At 38.9% G+C, this 18,861-nt stretch overlaps 1 protein-coding gene across 5 annotated transcripts in view; it reads right to left on the reverse strand.

The window, feature by feature from the left end:
* Positions 1 to 16,920, reverse strand: part of CP (ceruloplasmin) — a 29,410-nt gene extending 12,490 nt beyond the window's left edge. For all 5 annotated transcript variants that reach the window (XM_085068791.1, XM_085068793.1, XM_085068792.1 and 2 more), the window contains exons 1-18: positions 16,676 to 16,920; positions 14,788 to 15,032; positions 13,373 to 13,585; positions 12,696 to 12,869; positions 11,870 to 12,124; positions 10,460 to 10,625; positions 9,360 to 9,499; positions 8,663 to 8,803; positions 8,330 to 8,541; positions 7,685 to 7,835; positions 5,865 to 6,077; positions 5,348 to 5,555; positions 4,035 to 4,174; positions 3,434 to 3,559; positions 2,761 to 2,867; positions 1,821 to 2,037; positions 1,054 to 1,193; positions 412 to 574 (exon numbers count right to left, since the gene is read on the reverse strand). In XM_085068791.1, the coding sequence (XP_084924917.1) occupies positions 412 to 574; positions 1,054 to 1,193; positions 1,821 to 2,037; positions 2,761 to 2,867; positions 3,434 to 3,559; positions 4,035 to 4,174; positions 5,348 to 5,555; positions 5,865 to 6,077; positions 7,685 to 7,835; positions 8,330 to 8,541; positions 8,663 to 8,803; positions 9,360 to 9,499; positions 10,460 to 10,625; positions 11,870 to 12,124; positions 12,696 to 12,869; positions 13,373 to 13,585; positions 14,788 to 15,032; positions 16,676 to 16,830 (3,166 nt within the window). In that variant the 5' untranslated portion in view covers positions 16,831 to 16,920. The remainder of the gene's footprint in view (positions 1 to 411; positions 575 to 1,053; positions 1,194 to 1,820; positions 2,038 to 2,760; positions 2,868 to 3,433; positions 3,560 to 4,034; positions 4,175 to 5,347; positions 5,556 to 5,864; positions 6,078 to 7,684; positions 7,836 to 8,329; positions 8,542 to 8,662; positions 8,804 to 9,359; positions 9,500 to 10,459; positions 10,626 to 11,869; positions 12,125 to 12,695; positions 12,870 to 13,372; positions 13,586 to 14,787; positions 15,033 to 16,675) is intronic.
* Positions 16,921 to 18,861: the final 1,941 nt, after the last annotated feature.

Raw genomic sequence — 18,861 nt, forward strand, 5'->3', positions numbered from 1 at the left:
TTGAGAAAGTAAACACTGTTTTAGTTTTCCACTACTTCAGCTGCATAGTGATGATGAATTCAGCTGTATTTACCAACTGTGCATGTTTTGAACAAAGATTGAGATAATGTCTGACACTACTGGCACTTCTTGGGTACAGAAATACTCTGTCTCATCAAGAATTCTTTTTAAATAAGAAGACCTGTCACATAGATTTCATGGATGGTAAGTCAGTTATCATCCAGTCCTTTAGCTACTTCATTTTCCTGAGCAGTGCTGAGTGAAGTATGACCAGGTGGCTTACAACACCTTGGCTTCTGGAGAGGGAATATTGCTGGGTGCCTGAACTGGTTTGAAGTATGCTGGCCTATCTGTGAGTCCCATTGTGCATCTTTAAACACAGCGAACCTTACTAAGCTAGGTGACTCTTACCTTGCCTTGGGAGCACGGTGTAAGTTGCTTCCATGCCTGCGTGGATGTGGTCAGTAACATGACAGTGTAACAGCCAGGTTCCAGGGTTCTGTGGGGTCATTTCTACAGTTTGAAATGTCCCAGGGAACAGATCGAAGACATCTGCCCGGTAAACCCCTGTTTGCTTCAGGACAAAAAGAAGCAACAGTTAAACTGTGGCATTGCCAGGTGGCAATAATTGAAGATTTGTCCATTTACCCAACAAATATTTTAAGCACAGTTGAATGAGAAGACACCCTCTGTGTGTCATTTCTACTGAAGCATCACTTTGTACATCCACTTCACACTGCGAAGTTTAACAGACTAGCAGCTAAGTGGAAATGACAGAAAACAACACCTTTTGTTTTACCACAGCCATGAAAAATTCACAGCTATCTTGTTGAAGCAAGATCTGAGGTTTCTGGTGAGCAAATGCTACTGGCAGATATTCTCTGGCTCTTCTATGTGAATCAAATACCGGTTTGGGGCATAAAAAGCTTACAGTCAAAGTACAAGCCCTACTTAGTATTGTAATGTGACTTTTCACCATAGATAACAGTCCTTGGTATTAGACTTACCTCTCATTCTTAACACAGCAGGAAATAAGTGAAAAAGACCTGATACCTTATAGTCAAAGCTGTGGCCATGGAAGTGTGCTGTGTGAATGTCTATCTCATTGCCCATTCCCATCAGATACCAGCTGACGTTATCTCCAACGTGCATAGTCAGGCCATGCAAATTTCCAAACACCTTTCCATTAATGGCTAAAAAGAAGGAAAGTAAGACAGTGAAAACAGGTAATATTTTGTGTATTGTGTATTGTTGATCTCTAATGTAATACAAATTGAAAGATTTGAAAGCCAATGCCAGTCAAAACTAATGGCTTTGGAGACCCCATTATGAATGGGTGTGTTTATATTCCACATTAAACTAGAAAGAAAGACAAAATAAAGAAAATGTCTTTGCTGTACACCATTGGTAATATTGTAGTTCTTCAAGATCTTCATTTCCTGCAGCTCTTTGTAAAGGAGTAAGCTTTACAAGGACATGCTTTCAGGATGCACATAGCCTTTCCAGAACAATTGTTTACTGACATCAAATCAGAACTTCAAATTTCATTTTTATTATTTCTCTACTCAAAACTTTAACATGAGAATGTATTATGGGTTTTTTGTTGGTGGTGGTTTGCTGTTACTAATGGTTTTTTACCTTAAAAAAAAGGTAATTTACTGGCATTAGCAGTGTTTTCAAACAGCTTGAGTAAAATTTTTCAGTCCTTCTGTCCTGGAACTGGAAATTCAGGGGGCTGAGAAAGTCAAATTTATATGCAGCACTTTAAAATAAAATTGGGAAACACACCATGCACTTTAAAATAAAATTGGGAAACATACCATGCATTTTATTACTTTCAAGGAATTCCTCATCCTCTTTGTCAACAAGGTGTGGGTTGGTAGAATAGGTTTCAATGTTTTCATCCAAGTACCATGACTCATTTTCATCAAAAACCATAAAGAGAAGAGCAAATTGAATTTTCTTTTTAGTGTGAAATGATGGCAGGTAATGTCTATGGCACACAACAAGTGTGCCTATTAATCCACTGTAAGTGTCCTGAAATGACAAATGAAAACCCACATAACTGCAAGATGTAACTAAGCAGAAGTGCTTTTAATGACATACATGAATGCTGTTACTGTCTTCACAGCTGCCAGTATCTGGGAATAAGGGCAGACAGATAGTCAAACAAGGTTATTTCTCCACTGTTATATGCTATCCAAGGATCAAGTTCAATGAAGACTGCCTTATTTTCATCTCTTGCTAGAAATAAACATTCATTCCATATTAATTTATTGCCTTTTTTTTCCAAACTATTTTCATAATTTTGAGCTTGATTTCCATTCAAAATACACTTCTTGACACTTTATTTGTATTTGTCAAGACAAAGGCAAGAATACATTCATTTCTATTAAAAATACTATGTTCAGCTAATTCATGCTTGGTAAAAAATGGCAGAGTTGTGTTTCACAGTTGCATGTTAGTTTTCTCACATATGACTGATTAGATATTGAGCAAGGTATAAAGTGTTAGCTTTAAGAAGGGAGTCTGAGATGATCTGTACCAGCAGCAGAACAACCAGGAAGCAAAAACATTGATGTCTGTGACATTCAATTTCTGCCCTGACTTTCTTGCAATTTGCCTTCAAGAAATATTTAAATTCAAAGGTATGGTAATAGGGGAAATAACTTGGCAGAGAAGGCAGAAAAAATTTCACTAATCTCCTTCTGCTATATCTATGTTGGAGTCATGAACAAAACTGAAATCAATAATATATACCTTAATGATGTCTACTGTTGAATGGTATGCCCATGCAATACAATGTGAATCTCCTCTCTCAGGACTAGATCTCTCTGGGATTTTCCAGACGTAGGTTTTTGTTTCACCTGAATTAAATAAGTATCAATTAATTTTGGAAGTTTTCAGTGTGCTGACCTACAGGAGGTCATCCTGAAGCAGATGTTATTTCCATTTGCAGCTTATATTTGTTTTGAACTTCCCATTTACTGAACTGGCTAGCTTATGGCCCCTTTTGCAGATCCCTGATTCTTCTTGGCAGTGGTTGTGTGTGCGTGCGCGCGCGTGTGTGTGTGTGTCTGCACTGTCCCGCTCACCATACGTAATAAAATCAATTGTAATTTTTGTAAAGATCACAGAGGAATTTCAGAAGTAATAGCATAAGCTATGCTTTCCCTGTGGAGCCAAATCTGTTTGCTTTCATGAAATGTGCAGCCACATTGTGTCAAAAAATTACTGAACAGTCAAGGACTAGGATACATAGCAAGAGTTAGCAGGGGCATTTGAACTGTAGAAGTATTTGTCGTAATCAACATTAAAAATTTAAGAGGTAAGACAAACAAAAAATATGTCTTTCCTGCTATCTGAAAGCTTGCTAAACCTTACCAGAAGTCTTGATGTTACCTGCTGGAAATAAAGAAGGGTGGTTTGATACCTGGGTTAGTTACAGCAACAGGATTGTCTGTTTTCACTCCATGGGCATGGATAGAATAAGGTCTTGATGCTAAGTTCTTAAAAACTATTATAATTTTATCTCCAATATTTGACATAAGCAGTGGCCCTGTTGAATTGAAAAGAAAGATTAACGTGGTTTTGCAAAATATCAGAGCAGACAGAAAGGCAGGTTGAGGAGTTCAAACGCATAACATTGGCTTATAATTCAGCTGAAAAGTGTGTATAGATAATGTTCACTATGATACGTCAGCTTGAGATGTTGAAGTTACGCCTCCAGGTCTCAAGTTCTGAGTACCTACTATATACCTGAAGTCAGTTTGGATGTTGCTGCCCAGTTTTATGCTGACTTAGGAAAAACTGACCTGTGATCAGACAGCAAATCAAAAGGGTTTTTTTTAACCTTGTAAAACAATGTTATCTTTCAGGGAAAGCGCAATAAAAGTAGCAATTCCATGTAGGTTTTCCACTTAGATTGAGGCATGTTTTGTGGGTAGAACTGTATTCACTATTATTCAAATAGTATATTTTCATTTATGTCACTGCACTTTTTGCATTTTCAAAACTATGTAAGAAGACTTTACCTTGAATTTCCAGGTGCTGCTGCTCCTTTGTTCTGTTTTTGACAGCACTGAATGTCTCATCAGTGTACTCACGATATACTACCTTTTTGTACTTTGAGCCAATGAATTTGTCTTTTTTATTTAAAAATGGATTGCCAGGGCTGCCAAAAGAAGAAAGAAATGCATTTCATCATGCATTTTAGGACATCTTTTGCAGGTATGTCGATTAACTATCGAAGAATCAAGCTCAGGGAAAGAGTAATCTCATAAGCCGCTACTAACTTCAACATGAAAACATTCTTGTTAAGCTGTGAGGTTTCTCTTCGAAAGGTTAAAAACCCACTATAAATAGACCAATCTATATGGTACTTGAAAGAATGTTGAGTGCTTGGCCTAGCAAATACTCCAGATTGCAAAAAGACACGCAGCATGTTGCATACCAAAAAGTAGAGTTTTCAGTGACTTTTATACATCTGAAATAAAGCCTAAAACTTGTAAAGCCTAAGTGCCTTGCTGGTGTTAAATGTGAGGGATTTTCTGCTGAGATCATGGGGGCTGGACACAGCGAGAGGCGGGGGGGAAGTCTGATAACAGCATAATCCATGTTGCTTGTGTTTAGAATTTTGTCAGAGTCCACTGCTATGCAGGGTAAGGAAATGTGCTATCAAGCTGACGAAAACGAAGAAAATACAATTAAGTTTATAATACAGGCAGCTATAATCTGCTGCTTTAAATTCAAGTTATTCAGGCGGAACACAGACATTCATAAGTTCTTGTTTAGCCTCTTCTGCTAATTGGCATGAATTATTCGATCCAGTCAGTTGTCTCTCATTGAGATTCGAATACTGGAAATAAAACACCAAGACAACAAGCTTCATAGTTAGTGGATTCAATCATGGATGTATCTTGTGTAAGCTCATGAAATTGAGAGGGGTGAAACAGAACCTTACTCTGACTACAAGTAAACCTGAGACAAAGACTTGTTTATCAGGACACAGTCATAACAGATACCATGCCAATGAACATTTTAAGCTTTCCACATCAAGGACTACCAACATCAGTAAATAATAAATGCACATTCACTATCCAGGATCCATTAAAATCTACACCTGTCCCACAGAAGATCTATGCTGGACCATTTCTCAAACATGGTGCTGTCTGGCTCATTCACATGGCAACACTACTGGGGAAGGACCACAAATTCAAGTGAGCCCTAAAAGTATATATAAAAAGAAAGTGTCTAGGAATGTCTGGAAGAGGAAAAGGTTCAGAGGAGAAGTGAGTTGTTCCTTTGTTTCTTCTGTATTTTTTTCCCCATGTATATTCAAATGTACCTTTCCTCATGGTATTGATGCCGCTCAAATTCCCATGTCCTGTTAGGAGAATAGTCCCATTCAACTTCCACTGCAGCAATGTAGTAAATCTTTTCATGCAAATACATAGATAAATCTACATTCCACCAGTGGCATTTCTTCACTTTGTAGTTCTGTTTCATGCCCCCAGTGTAGTGGTCTGTTGTCAGGCAGGACAGTTCAAAAACTCCTAGAGGTCGTATAAGAACAAAAGACTTGACATGACTGAGACACAGGTTATTACTCATTTAAGGTCCAAAATCTTTGTGCAGTATGGCTACTTGTAGTAATTAAATTCAGCATATAGAGGAGCTAGAAAGATCAAAGCTTTAGCATGAAGAACATATGTCCTTACAGTTTGCTGCCCTTCAAACACAGCTGTACACAGTTTTAGCACCAGAATCAAAAGACCGGCTACTTAAAGCTTGTATCTATGCACAAAACATTCATAGGTAACTGTTTCTGCATTAGTAACTGGATTTTTAAACGAGACATTTACCTTCAGAATCAGGCTTCATAATAGCTGTAAGAACTGTATGTGGAAACAGATTTGCTGTATCCCTTCTTGTTCCTTTAGTTACAAATGTGTTTTCTGAGAAGTATATCCCATGGACATCAACTTCTGAACCCAAGCCCATCAAATGCCAGGAAACAACACTTCCTTTACACATCTCAAGACCAGGCTGATTTCCATACATATAACCATTAATGGCTGTAGAAGATTTGAGAAAGAAAAACCCACCTTGATTTATGACTTAATTCTGCAATAGAGATTAATTAACAAACACTTCAGAGGTAATGTCATGCCTTAGATTGAAAGAAATATCAATAATAAAATACTTTATCACAGAAACAAAACTAGAGAATCAATTCAAGTAAAACAAATTTTAAATCCCAATGTTTAAAAATAATTTCTAACTGTTCTCCTTTTCAACACCTACCGCATGTGTTGCTGCTTTGACCAACTGGAACTTTCCCTGCTTTCTACTCATCACATATTCATGATGCATAAAGCACCCCGCTTTATATCCTGCAACACCCTTCAGCCATACAGTGGAGGCAATCAGAAGGGTTTTTGAGTGACTAACCCTTTCTGGATACTCCTTTGCAAAACTTTCAAATCCTGGGCTTCACAGGTACCACTGAATGCTCAGCATGAAGAGTCTGTAAATAAGAATGGCCCTGAGGGGAAGATTTTTAAAAATGCAAAAACAAATACGCTTAAAGATTGGGACTTATTGGCAGGGCTAGGGCCTGAGGGTAAAAATGTTTTTTTCACATGAAACTTGAAAACCACTTCTGCAGTACTAAAATATGATCAGTGGGAAACTCAGTTCTGCTCTATTAAACAAGAAAAGACTCACTCTGAGGTGAAGTCCAGCCAGCAGGTCAAGGGAGGGCATCCCTGCCCTCTGCTCAACACTGCTGAGGCCACACCTGCAGGGCTGGGCTGAGTTCTGGGCACAGCAGCATGGAAGACATGAACATACTGGAGAGAGGGCAACAAAGGGGCACAAGGAGGATGAAGGGACAAGAAAGCATTTCTTCCTACAAGGAAAGGCTGAGAGAGCTGGGACCCTTCAGCCTGAAGAAGAGGCAGCTTGGGGAATCTCACCTACCTTTGCAAACACCAGCAGGGAGTGCCAAGAGGGTGGATCCAGGCTCTTCCCAGTGGTGCCCAGTGATATGGCTAGAACCCAACTGACACCAACCAGCTGACACACAGGAGGTTCCCTCCAAACATCAGGAAACATTCTGTTACTGTGAGGCTGACCAAGCACTGGCACAGGCTGACCAGAGAGAGAGTATAAGGTAATACTCTCTTAAAGGTAATGGTGTTAAAGATATTCAGAAGCCATCAGGACATGATCTTGGGCAAGGCGCTCTGGGTGGCCTTACTTGAGTGGGGAGTTGGACCAAATGACCTCCAGAGGCCCCCTCCAACCTCAACTGTTCTGTAACTCTGTGAAAAACCTCCTTTCAGCTGCATCATCTCTAGAGCACAGGTCAGTTATGCCTGGTTGCATTCGTAGTGGTTGCGCAAGTGCTAAAGACCTAATTCTTCTTTCTGTCGGCTCGAAGTGGTACATAACCATGCTAAATCCTCAATTACCATGCAAGGCACTGAACATCTGGCATATACTTTGAACTACCACATTTAGTTGAAATTGAATTGCATTGAAATGTTTGGGGTTTTTTCCCACTGGAAAGGAATTAAATGTCTCTGCCACTGTACAGCTTTCCTGCCTCCAACACAAAACCATAAAAGTAAAATTTCATTGTAGAAATTAATATTTGGCTAACTAATAATTTTCTTACAGTGCATTTTGTTAGACTCTTGGAAGTCTTCATCATCTTTGTCAATTTTATCAGGACTTAGTGTAAACATCAAAACATTGTCATCCAAGTACCAGCTCAGATTCTCATCAAATACTGTGGCAAGTAGAAAAAACTCCATGTTCACATTTTTCTGTTGAGAAGAAATAGTGGAAAGGAAAATAGAAATGGGTGAACAGAAGATGCCAGGAAAAAAATCCTATGCTCATAATAATTTATTACTACAAGTCACAAAATAGAGTAATTGCATACATTGATACTTAATTCTGATAATCTCAAAGCTCTGTAATTGCTATATCTGGTGACTAAGTATCTACTGCTAATGCTCTTTCTACCAGCAGGGACCAGCACCTCTGGAAATGAATTTGTATTTTGGTCTTTAAAATCTCTATATTTTCCTAGAGATTCTCATCATAGCTGAGATCTGAATGCCAGCAGCTGCTCATGACAATGATGTTTTCACATTGCAGTGACTGTCTGTGTGGAGCCAGATTGAAAACCAACTCTACTTTCTTGTTGTTTCACCCTTAGGACATGGGTGAAACTGTGATGTGGCCAGGAGGTGGGAGGAAAAAGCAGATTCAGCTGTGACAATGCAAATATTTCCATTTTTCTTTTTTGACTGACCTGTCTCCCGGAAGAAAGCAGAGCGCCTTTCCTGCACACCAGGAGAGGACCCACAAGGCCAGAACTGGTGTCTCTGACTGCATCCACAGCTGAGTAATAAAGCCAGGTTAAACAGTCTGGGTCTTGGTCTGTGGGACCTCCATCTTCTGGCACATCCCATTCATATGTAAATGTGGTGCCGGGACTCACATGGGATGCTGGATATTCGGTACCTATTATGGAAAGCACCATTGGGAATTATGCCAAGTGGACATTTTTCTTTTATCACCTTTAACACATGGACAGGTAAAACAGCGTGTGCTCAGATGCTCCATCACCCCATCCATGGCTCACCTCGGGGGGCAGTGCCATATCGTGCCCCTGCCTCGCTCCTGCGGTAACTCACACCGTGGGGCTGGATGCTGAACGGGCGGCTGGCATTGTTCCGGAAGGTCACCCTGATGCGCTCACCCACTTCAGCCTTGATAACAGGTCCTGGAAAAGAACATGTGGTCTAATTACAGGGTATTTCTATCAAATGGTGTACAGGTCACCATGAACTTATGGCATTCAGTGGCTGGCTGCATGTTCCCTTGCACGAGGAATGCCCTGAGGCCTCTGTGGCCACGGACCAAGTCCCTTGCACATGGCCTGAATCACACAACAGCCCAGCAGCAACAATTCTCAGTTCCCGTGGAGTCCCAGTGACCTTCAGGACAGTTCCTCCCTTTGGAAAGGGATTGACAGACATTAGCATGAGCCCATGACAGAATCAGCAAGATTTTCAATAGGGCTAGACCTGGCCTGGCCTTGTAATTCAGAGCCTGACCTTTGGAGACCATGGCATGCTTACACAAGGAAGCTGGGTACCATGACAGTGTTGCCTTCAAGAGCTTCTTTACACTTTGGGGAAACTACAGGGACCAGTGACTGCTGGGGCAGGGAGAGCTGAGGGCTTCTCCTTGGAGGAGGAGGCACTGCTCACTGATCAGTGGAAGTGACTGTTTACACTCAAAAATCTTTGACTTGAAAAGATTTTACACTCCCTTACCTAGGAGTCCAAGATGTGCTTCCTCTGCAAGTCTTTTTTTATGTTTGGTGAAAGAACCATCTGTGTATTCTTTGTAAATTGCTTTTTTATAGGAACCACCAATTCTTGTCTCACTTTGTTCAAAAAAGGTGTGAGATTCACTGTGTAAAAGAAATTGCAATAGATGCAAACAGTTCAAGTCAAAATGCTCAGCTGTACAACGGCAGTTGGACCTCAACCCTGTTTTCTGAGATATGACATTCTGAGTTAGTCTTTTGGGCTTCTTTTCAGTGGTATGGCCACTCGCTGATATGCAGGATGTGCAGGAATCCATTATCTTTCACTAATTACTCATTAAGAAAAAGCCACTGTGCTGTGTTGCCCTTACAAAGCCAGTATGCCTAGAGACTCATCAGTGATGATTTCTAGTCAACATTTCATAACTTTGAGTTTAATCTTTTAATTTGAAGTTATAAAAATTCAACAGGAGCAGATACAAACACCAAGACTATATAACATCTATATACAAAGTGAGGAAATTCAGTTTACACTTTAAGTCTTTAAGAAGGACCTTTCCATGTCTTCCAAGCACTATTGAAACAATGAACTGTGCCTCGTCATTCCTTGTGGAGGAGCTAAGTAGGCTTTAACTCATAGATTAAAAACTTGAGGAATCAATGTATTCAGTGAATTGATCCAGATCTTAAATATGTAAACACAGTACAAATGGAAAAGCTATTTCATGCAAGCTGTTTCCTAGATGAGATACTGTTAGCATGAGTTTTGTCATCTGAGGCAATGGTCACGAGTTCTTACTTTGTTACCTAACTCAGAATAATCAACCATCTTGAATTATCAGGAGTCACAGCCTACATAGGACATAATAATTAATCTTAATCCCAGTGAAATGACTAACATAGCAGCAAAATTATAGTACGATTACAAGGAAAACAATTGACCTAAATTGGTCTGATATTTATTCTATCGTTAATATTTAAGCAGAGATGAGGAAAATGAGCATTACTGCTTAAAAGTCAGTTCTACCATATGGCTCCGGTTATTTAGCATGCTTAATTAAATTCTGCTTGGAAAAGAGAAATTCTTTAATTGGAAGCATTTACCTGTCAATGGTTAATTCTTGTCCTGTAAAGTGGTTCACTGCAGATGGGCCATAATTCCAGATGATCTCTTCAGCAGCAATGAAGTACTGTCTTATCTTTGTACTCTCATGGTGATCTGGTGTGGATTTCTTACAATCTTCTACTTTAAAAAGAGCCTGCATACCACCTGGGGAAAAAAAAAAAAAGAGAGATAGAGAGATCTAGGAAGAAGGAACTGCACTTTGTTTTCTCTTTCCCAGCATGCAACAGCCTTCATGTTCCCTGGAAAATTCTCACACCATTGATGGATATGCAAATCATAAAGTGGAAGATGAATGCTGTAAAAGAAGGCACACCAGCTGAGCTAGGATATAGAAACTCAACCGTGGTATCAGCAACCTGTCTACAGCAGGCAGACAGGTGTGGTAAAGGGCATTTTGCTTGCAAAGCTGCAACTGTCATGACAGAGAAGACAGGGTAGCATGGACACAGTGCTGTCAGTGAACACTTCAGCCAAGGTCAGATGTTACCAGACTGGTCATCCCCCATTAAATATAATCAACAGCTTACTTGTGAAACTCCCAAGTCTCTGCACCCTAATCGAACAGTCTATTAGCAAATCTGCTTGCTGGAGATACAAATAATATAGTGAAGAGAGCTCTTTTACAGCTATAGATTAGGCCAATTTGTAGGATTTAAGTCTTGTTCAGGATGCTTCATCTTGATGTGATAACTATTTCAAAGCTTGGAACCTCTGTGTAGTTTACTCTGTAAGTTATGTACTTCTATATATATCGGAGTTTTCGAATCTTGGAGAATGATTTTCAGTTCTGTGTTCTTTTCCACTTTTGTGACAAATTACTTCTCTCACATGAATATAGATCATTCAAGAGCATGGAATTAGCGTCTAAGTAGTTCATATGGCTATTAAAACTGAAAATACAGGATAATACAGAGAGAAAAGAGAAAAGAACATCTCTGCTTTTTCATCAATGCACTTCCCAGAATATGTATTTGTCAAGGAGGCAAGTTAGCCTGCCTTTCCTGTGCCCCTTCCCAAACATGGAATGAGCCCCAGCTTTTCTTTGGCAAGCAGAAAACCTTGGTTAGTTATATCCAGCAAGATGCAAACATCATGCTGGCTTTTTGTCCAAAGGTGAGTTTTACAAAAGTGCAGCTGTGCTAATTGCTACCAGCTGATAACAATGTCCATTAATGTCCAACAGTGTCTGGACAAGAATCCCTTGATTCCTATAGCTATATGCTCAAGCCCACCTAATGCACTTGTAGGCATTTCAATTACTATGGGAGTTTTGTTACCTAGAGGAGAATATTGTCTGGCATATCACTGGGTTGAGAGCCCTACAAAAGTGATTTAGTAAACTCTTAGCTCAAGCTGAAGAATTCTGATCACTGAAACTTGTACTGTACCTTCAAGATGGTCATTCACTTGGCAGCTGAGCAGCCATTCTCCAGGGTTCCTTGGTACCATGACAGCATCAATGAATGTGGCTGGGAAGAGGCTGATGGTGTCAACTCGATGATGCCTTTCTATTAAGGTCTGTCCATGAAAGTAGGCTGAATGGATATCAGCTTCATTACCCATGCCAAAAAGATGCCATTTTATCTTATCTTCCACACACATTGTGAGGTTTGGGAGGTATCCATACATGTACCCATTGATTGCTAAAATAAATGGTGTTTATTACAGTTGACTTCACAAACTTTAGGATTTTTTTCTTCAAAAGCAGGTATCATACAACTATTGCTCTATTCTTCAAAATAGAAAGAGGCTCAAGAGAAAGCTAGACACCTTTGAAAATAAGCCAATATCAGACACATCCATCCTCCACACAGCTATGATTCTGGAATCCATGTCAGAGCCAGAGGTATCTTATTTGTTTACACTAGCAGTAAAAACTGTTTTTATAAACTGTGATATTATGTACTGAGCTCAGGACTAAGAAATGGAACAAAGTAACACAACTCTGTTTAGAGTGCCTGGGAAAATTACACTGGCAAAGAGCTTCTTGGCCCCTAAGAATTCTGTATCACAACTCCTAAGGTTTGATTGTACTATACTTGCCATCACCTTTTGAATTTTTTAATTTTTGTTTTAAATAATCTTTTTAACCCTCTAAGAAAAAGCCTTGATTACAGAAAACCTTCAACTCCTCTTTAAAAGAGATAAGACATAAAAATGACTTCATGATATTCACTATCAGTGATAAGCAACATTAATATAATGTTCACTCACAGTGCATTTTATTGCTTTCCTGGAAGTCCTCATCATCTTTGTCCACTTTGGAAGGCTCAAAACAGTATGTTCTGATATTGTCCTCTAGATACCAACTGAGATTTTCATCCATCACAGAAAACATAAGGACAAATTCAGCATCAAAGTGTTGATCACTGTCCCTGTTCATTGTATCTGAAAAAGAAATTCAAAATCTTTGGTAACTAACATTATTTTTTGTCAGTTTTAACTCTAGTCTCAGTAGGACTGGGCCCTGCTTACTTCGTGTTTTGACACATTTCTTGAGTGTGACTGTACATATGAACTGACAGACACACTCAGGAAACACAAATCCCTTTTGATAGAGTCTATCAAATTCCTGATAATAAATATTGCATGTTAATCTCTTTCTTATATCAGTATTTACACTTCGTTACACATTGCTAGCATAGCACATCTCACTCATATGGATTTGTGGACAAAGTATTCTGCAAAATATATTCACTGTCACGCACAAAAGCAATTGAAGGCAGCTTACTGAGAAGACCAAAAGCAGTTAATTCAAAATCAGTTATAGTCTTCTCTTCCAGGAAACTATTTCACTGATATATATCAATGATCATTAGCAATCACTTTGCTTTATTTAGTGAGTATTATAAGTGAGTATTTATTTACTCACTTATATATTTATGGTTTACCTTTCCTGCAAATTATTAAAGGCCCAACAAGCCCTGAGGCAACATCTCTTGGAGCATCTATATGGGAGTGATAAGCCCTCGTTATGCAGTCTGCATCTCCTTTAGCTGGACCTTGATCTTCTGTCACGTCCCATGTGTAAGTGTACTGGCCTCCAGGTTCCACAGCATCATCTCGCTTTTGCAAATCTTTGGTGGTATCAGGATAAAAAGCACCTGAAGAATTCCACGCAGCCACCATTAGTACAACACATTCACAACAGGGTGTCGAGGTAGCACCTGTCATGCTGAAAGCTGACTACATGCTGCAGTAAAATGGACTGAACATCTGAATACAGGTTAAAACCCCATGGCTTTAAAATCAGGTGAGGAGATGTTTTCTTTCTCTTTAGGAATCTTTTTGTTTGGCTTTGAAGTCTATAGGAGTACTTTGATTAAAGTATTAAATTAAATAATTACGGCCCATTAAACTTAGTCCTTAATTTATTGGGAGGGGACTATGTACTTCTTGTAAAAAGATAGCAATTCAAAAATTTGTAAAACATTTGTTAAATATTAATCTTGGAAACTGTTCTAAAAATTGCATATGCCCTGAAGAAATACTGGTGTTGCTGGAATGATAGCAACAGAAAAAAATTCTAAAAAGTGAACATGCTGCTACATAATACACTGTTCTGATCCCACAGTGTGTCTCTATCGAGACACACACTAGTTGTAATGGAAAAGTCCACAAAATATTAGAAGATAGGCTGATACTTCTTAAATTCTTCGAATGAAAGATTTTTAAAAAGTTATTTTGAGACATCATATTCTCAGCAATTCACACACTGTTTTTAAGGCTCATTAACAAAACTTTCAAAAGCCATACTTTGATACCATGCAGTGCAGAAAATACCCCATTGCCTGAGTGTGGCAAGCCATTGCCTATCCCAACAGCACCCTTAAATACATCCAAGAATGTGTCAGACTTTCATCTCATTAATTAATTACTAAGCAGTATTTGTTTCTCCATTTTAATAAACTCTTGTGTATCTTATATACCATAGATACAAATTTAGTGTTACGAATTTGGAACAGTACATTATTACTGTTAACAATATCTTCTTCACAGCATGAATTTCTTTAAAATATCCTCCATAACTGATTATCTTATATACATTTATATCCTTATTTTGGTTGAATCACAAATACTCTTATTTCAGATAAATATTAATCTAAATTTGCCTTCTTTACTCATTCCACTTTTGGCTTTGTATTTCGCTCTTGAAAAATTATCAAACTAAGCTCCTATTTTAAATTGTTTATATCCTAGTTTACATCTCTATTCACTTGAACAGTCTTCTCTCTGATGAGAGAATACCACTTAGAGGGAAAATTAGCTTTTGATATATTCTGGCACAGAATGGAATCAAGCTTACCTTCATTTTCTTTTGTGTATCTTAAACCGTGTGGATGCACCGTGTAGTTTCTGGATGCAAAGTTTTTCAAGTGAATAGTAATGGAATCTCCAACTTCTGCCTTAATTATAGGACCTAAAAAACCCAGCCAAGAAGGTTTTTCAACTATCATATCATATAAATGGTTGGTGTACTGAGTGTAGATAGCCTTCTTGTAGGTGCTTCCTATCCTGTGGGGTCCTCTTTTGAGAAAGACTTCAGCCTGCCTGTAAAGAAAATACCAAAACACATCTGTAGTGTCAGATACTCATTTTATATGTTAGTGGTTTTAATTAATAGTCTCAAATAAAGACCAGGCCTCTGCAGTGTTGCGCACAACTACATGTAAGCCATGTTGTGAAACAAGTTAATACTACCCAAAAATGCAAAGTATTTTGTGCAAGGCGAAGTATTGTTTGACCGTATGGGGAAGGAATTGTAGGTACCTTGGCAGGCACAGAATTGAAGTGTAAATAAAATGCCAATTCAGAGCTCCATGAAACTTGGGGAGCATAAACTCAATTGCAAAGGCTCAGTTACTATAATACTGAGTGTGGGAGGCTTTTGAGCTGCAACCTAAATTGAACAAATATGTTATGGCTCTTCTTGGACCATTTAAACAGCTACCATTGAGTTCTACAGCTCAAGTAGTATTCCTTCTGCACTGTGCTTTTCTCTGCCCCTATAAACATCAATCTCCACACAAGCAAAGCCTTACAGTTAAAGAGTACAGGACGAGAAGGGGAATCAGAAAAGCTGAAAATGAAAAGTACAATACAAGGGAGCAGCTCCCTTGCAAGCATACAACCACTGAAAACCTGAAATTATTGTAGCATGCTGCAGGTATGCCAAAGACCAGAGAAAAGCAGTGAAAGTGCAGTGAATAACCATGGTTTTTTTATTACAACACAGTTCTGCAATTCTCAGACAAGATGCCCTGTTCCAACCCTGATCAGAATTACTAGCCTGCTGAGTCCCTGGCTGTGTCTTACACCTCATGAAGTTTGTGAGTGTGAAAATAAAAAGCTGACTCCTTTGCCTCACACCTGACGGAGTGGCAGGTTATGGCTGAGGGAGTTAGTTTTCACTAGAGAAAAACAAACAACAGGAAATCTTCTAATCCCTCATCCACAGAGTAAATGAGAACTGCATTTTTGAGATTTTTCTAATTTCTGATTTCTCTCATCATTGTTTTCACTTTGATATAGTCCTATTTAATTTTAAAGGCACTGAAAAAATAGAAGGAACACTTTCCCTCTCAAATATTTTTCTGATGCCTTTTACATCTGAGTTTTCTTTATTGATTATTCAGTCCTCCAGGGTGCTCCTCCCTCCTCACCCTACATATCCTCAGCTTACTTGCTGCTCTCACTCTGCACAGGACCCTCCTTGCCTTGTAAGTAGCAACCCAGCTCCTCCACTGTGGGTGGAAGTACCCAGCTGTGCCTCTGCATCAGTGAAAATCATCCCTGCCAACAATGAATAACCAAAAAGGAAACCTGTGCTCAGTAGGAAAGTTTTTAATTTGTCAAGCTTCTGCATTTGAAAACAACAGCAAAAGACATCTTTTCAGCACAAGCACCTTAGATATTCAAAGGGTCTTATTCTAGTCTCTCCTTAGTAAATACTTCACTACAACGAATTCACACCCCACTGCATATTCCAATGCTTAGAGCTAACAGAACATTGGAATGCAGTTCTCAAGCAAGCCAGGAAAAAAAATTGAAATTCCCTTAGATGTCTGACAGAAAATCCACCAACACCAACAAGACACATTTCATTGCCTTCACCAGGTTTTCAGTCTGGTTTTGGAGTCTAAACCAGATGAAGCTGTAAAACAAAACTCAACCAGTGACACTGCTTTACTTACTCTTCTTCTGTAAAAAGCTGCCCAGAGATGGCATTGGCATTGCCGGGTGCATAGTTCCAGACGGTCTCTGTAATGCCAATGTAGTACTCCCGGTTCACTGCCCCAGCTTGGCAACAGCAAGAAACCAGCAAGCAGCTTAGGCAAAATAGCTTCATTTCGCATTCATGGACCTTGTGGAAAACATGACATAAGAACCCAGGACAGGCACATACAATTTCCCTTTATATGTTCCTGTCTCTTCCACTCCCCACACACTTACCTCCCCCTCCCTTGACCTCTTTGCTTTTGTGAACACAATAAAACCAATTGCACAATGTCTCTGTGTGTCAAGAGCAAACAAAAGCTTCTGGTAACCTTGTCATTTCAGATAATCTTCAAGTAATTTTTTTCTATTTCTGCCAAACAATCACACAAATTACCATTCACACTGTCCTAGATTGTAAATCTTGTCACTGAATTGAAAGCAGATTTAAATGGATTGACAGACTTAGCTTAATTACATTCTTCACTATCTTCATCACTCTTTCTATAGCCTGTATACTACTAAGAAAGTAATCCCTATGATATGTGGCACAAGAACACAATTTCTCAATCACGCTGAAAAGTTCTAAGTGAAACTTTTTCCCTGTGTATCTGCTCTGCAGGGAAAGAGCCCAAGTTGTGCCTGCGTCTGCCTGTTCCCCTTGCTTGTTCTACCCCCACAGATCTACCTCGTCCCTTCTGCGAGGCCACCACCAAACTGGTGTGGCACAAGCAGTAAAAGGAGGACTGAGGTCACTGGGACCTATGTGGCACTCAGTGCATAGCTCAGTGGTTAGCTCTGCTACCCATCACAGTTCCCTTGGAAATGTAATTTTAGCACAAAGTGTGGCACATATTGGTAGAGATGAAAAGGACCAGCTATTCATGGATGGGGATGGGGAACATTTGCATCCCCTTTACAAGCAGTTTTAGAATTGCTGAAATGAGGTTCAGCAAAATGACAGTCCTATGTTGTCTTCCTCCTAGTCTATTGCCACACAGGATAAACCACATTCTTCAATTATTAAAAACATAAGATCCAGATAATCTTAACTGTTACCGTTATCTGAATACACTACCCAGTGCCAAAGGCTTCTTTTGCTTTATTCAAGCTCTGTAAATATTTTGTACTTGCTAGTGTCTCACTGGAAAATAAGAACAAAATCGGACCTTAAACACGGAACACTTAAAAACCACCTAAAGTTTGCAATGGCACTTTTTTTTAGTATATATCCATTACAGCATGGTTGTGTCTGAAACTTAAATTAGCAGCTTGCTCATACAAAGCCACCTGCAAACTTCTGTTAAAAACTATGCGTTTTCAGTCACTTAGGAATTCCTAAAAATCTCATCTTGCTGTGAGCACTGACAGTCACACATTCTAAATTACATTTTCCATTGCTTGGCAGTTTAAAATTATCTTTAGTCTCCTTTGCAGCTATTTTAATACTGGTCAGAAAAATTATGATTATTTTGAATAGAAGACTAATATTCAAGACATGAATAAAGTATAGCAGTTTTCCTTTAATGACATAAAAATTTAAAACTTATTCACCAAGACTATGGTACATGATAATACAGCAATTTTAATCATTACTCCTATTGGGCACTGTCAGAATATTGAATTTCATAATCTCACTTTCTGGAACCTTCTACACATCTGGATTAAATGGAGGACTCTGTTTCCTCTAAATGACTAAGCCAAAGCCAAGGTTTTGAAATCTGACCAAATCTATGATGAAATTCTGGAGTTTCACAGGTTGCTATCACACGCTCAAAATAATTTCTGTAGGGATTTTTTTCTTTTGCCATGGATGAAGGTCAGTAGTGCAGTGCCCCATCTGTAAATTAACAGAGGTAAAAATCAGAAAACATTTACCTCCTGTTATAGTACTTAAATTCAAAATAATTCCTTAATATATTAGTGCATAAACAAGTTGTTCATGCATATGTGAGTTATTTGGCTTATTTTTGTTCAGATTTCCATTGGATTCGGGAAGAAAAAAACCAAAAAAGCACTCAAGCAATACCCTTGAAATCTCCAAATTCATTTGAGGGTAAAAATAAAAACTTTTCTTTGCCTCAGAGCCCTGAATCCTCTAAATTGCTCTTCCTTGATTTGCAAAAGAACTGCCTGTTCTTGTGTACATGTAAAATGTAACAAA

This window comes from Lichenostomus cassidix, chromosome 9 (assembly GCF_008360975.1).
Source record: "Lichenostomus cassidix isolate B80296 chromosome 9, HeHo_3.0, whole genome shotgun sequence".
Taxonomy (NCBI): Eukaryota; Metazoa; Chordata; class Aves; order Passeriformes; family Meliphagidae; genus Lichenostomus; species Lichenostomus cassidix.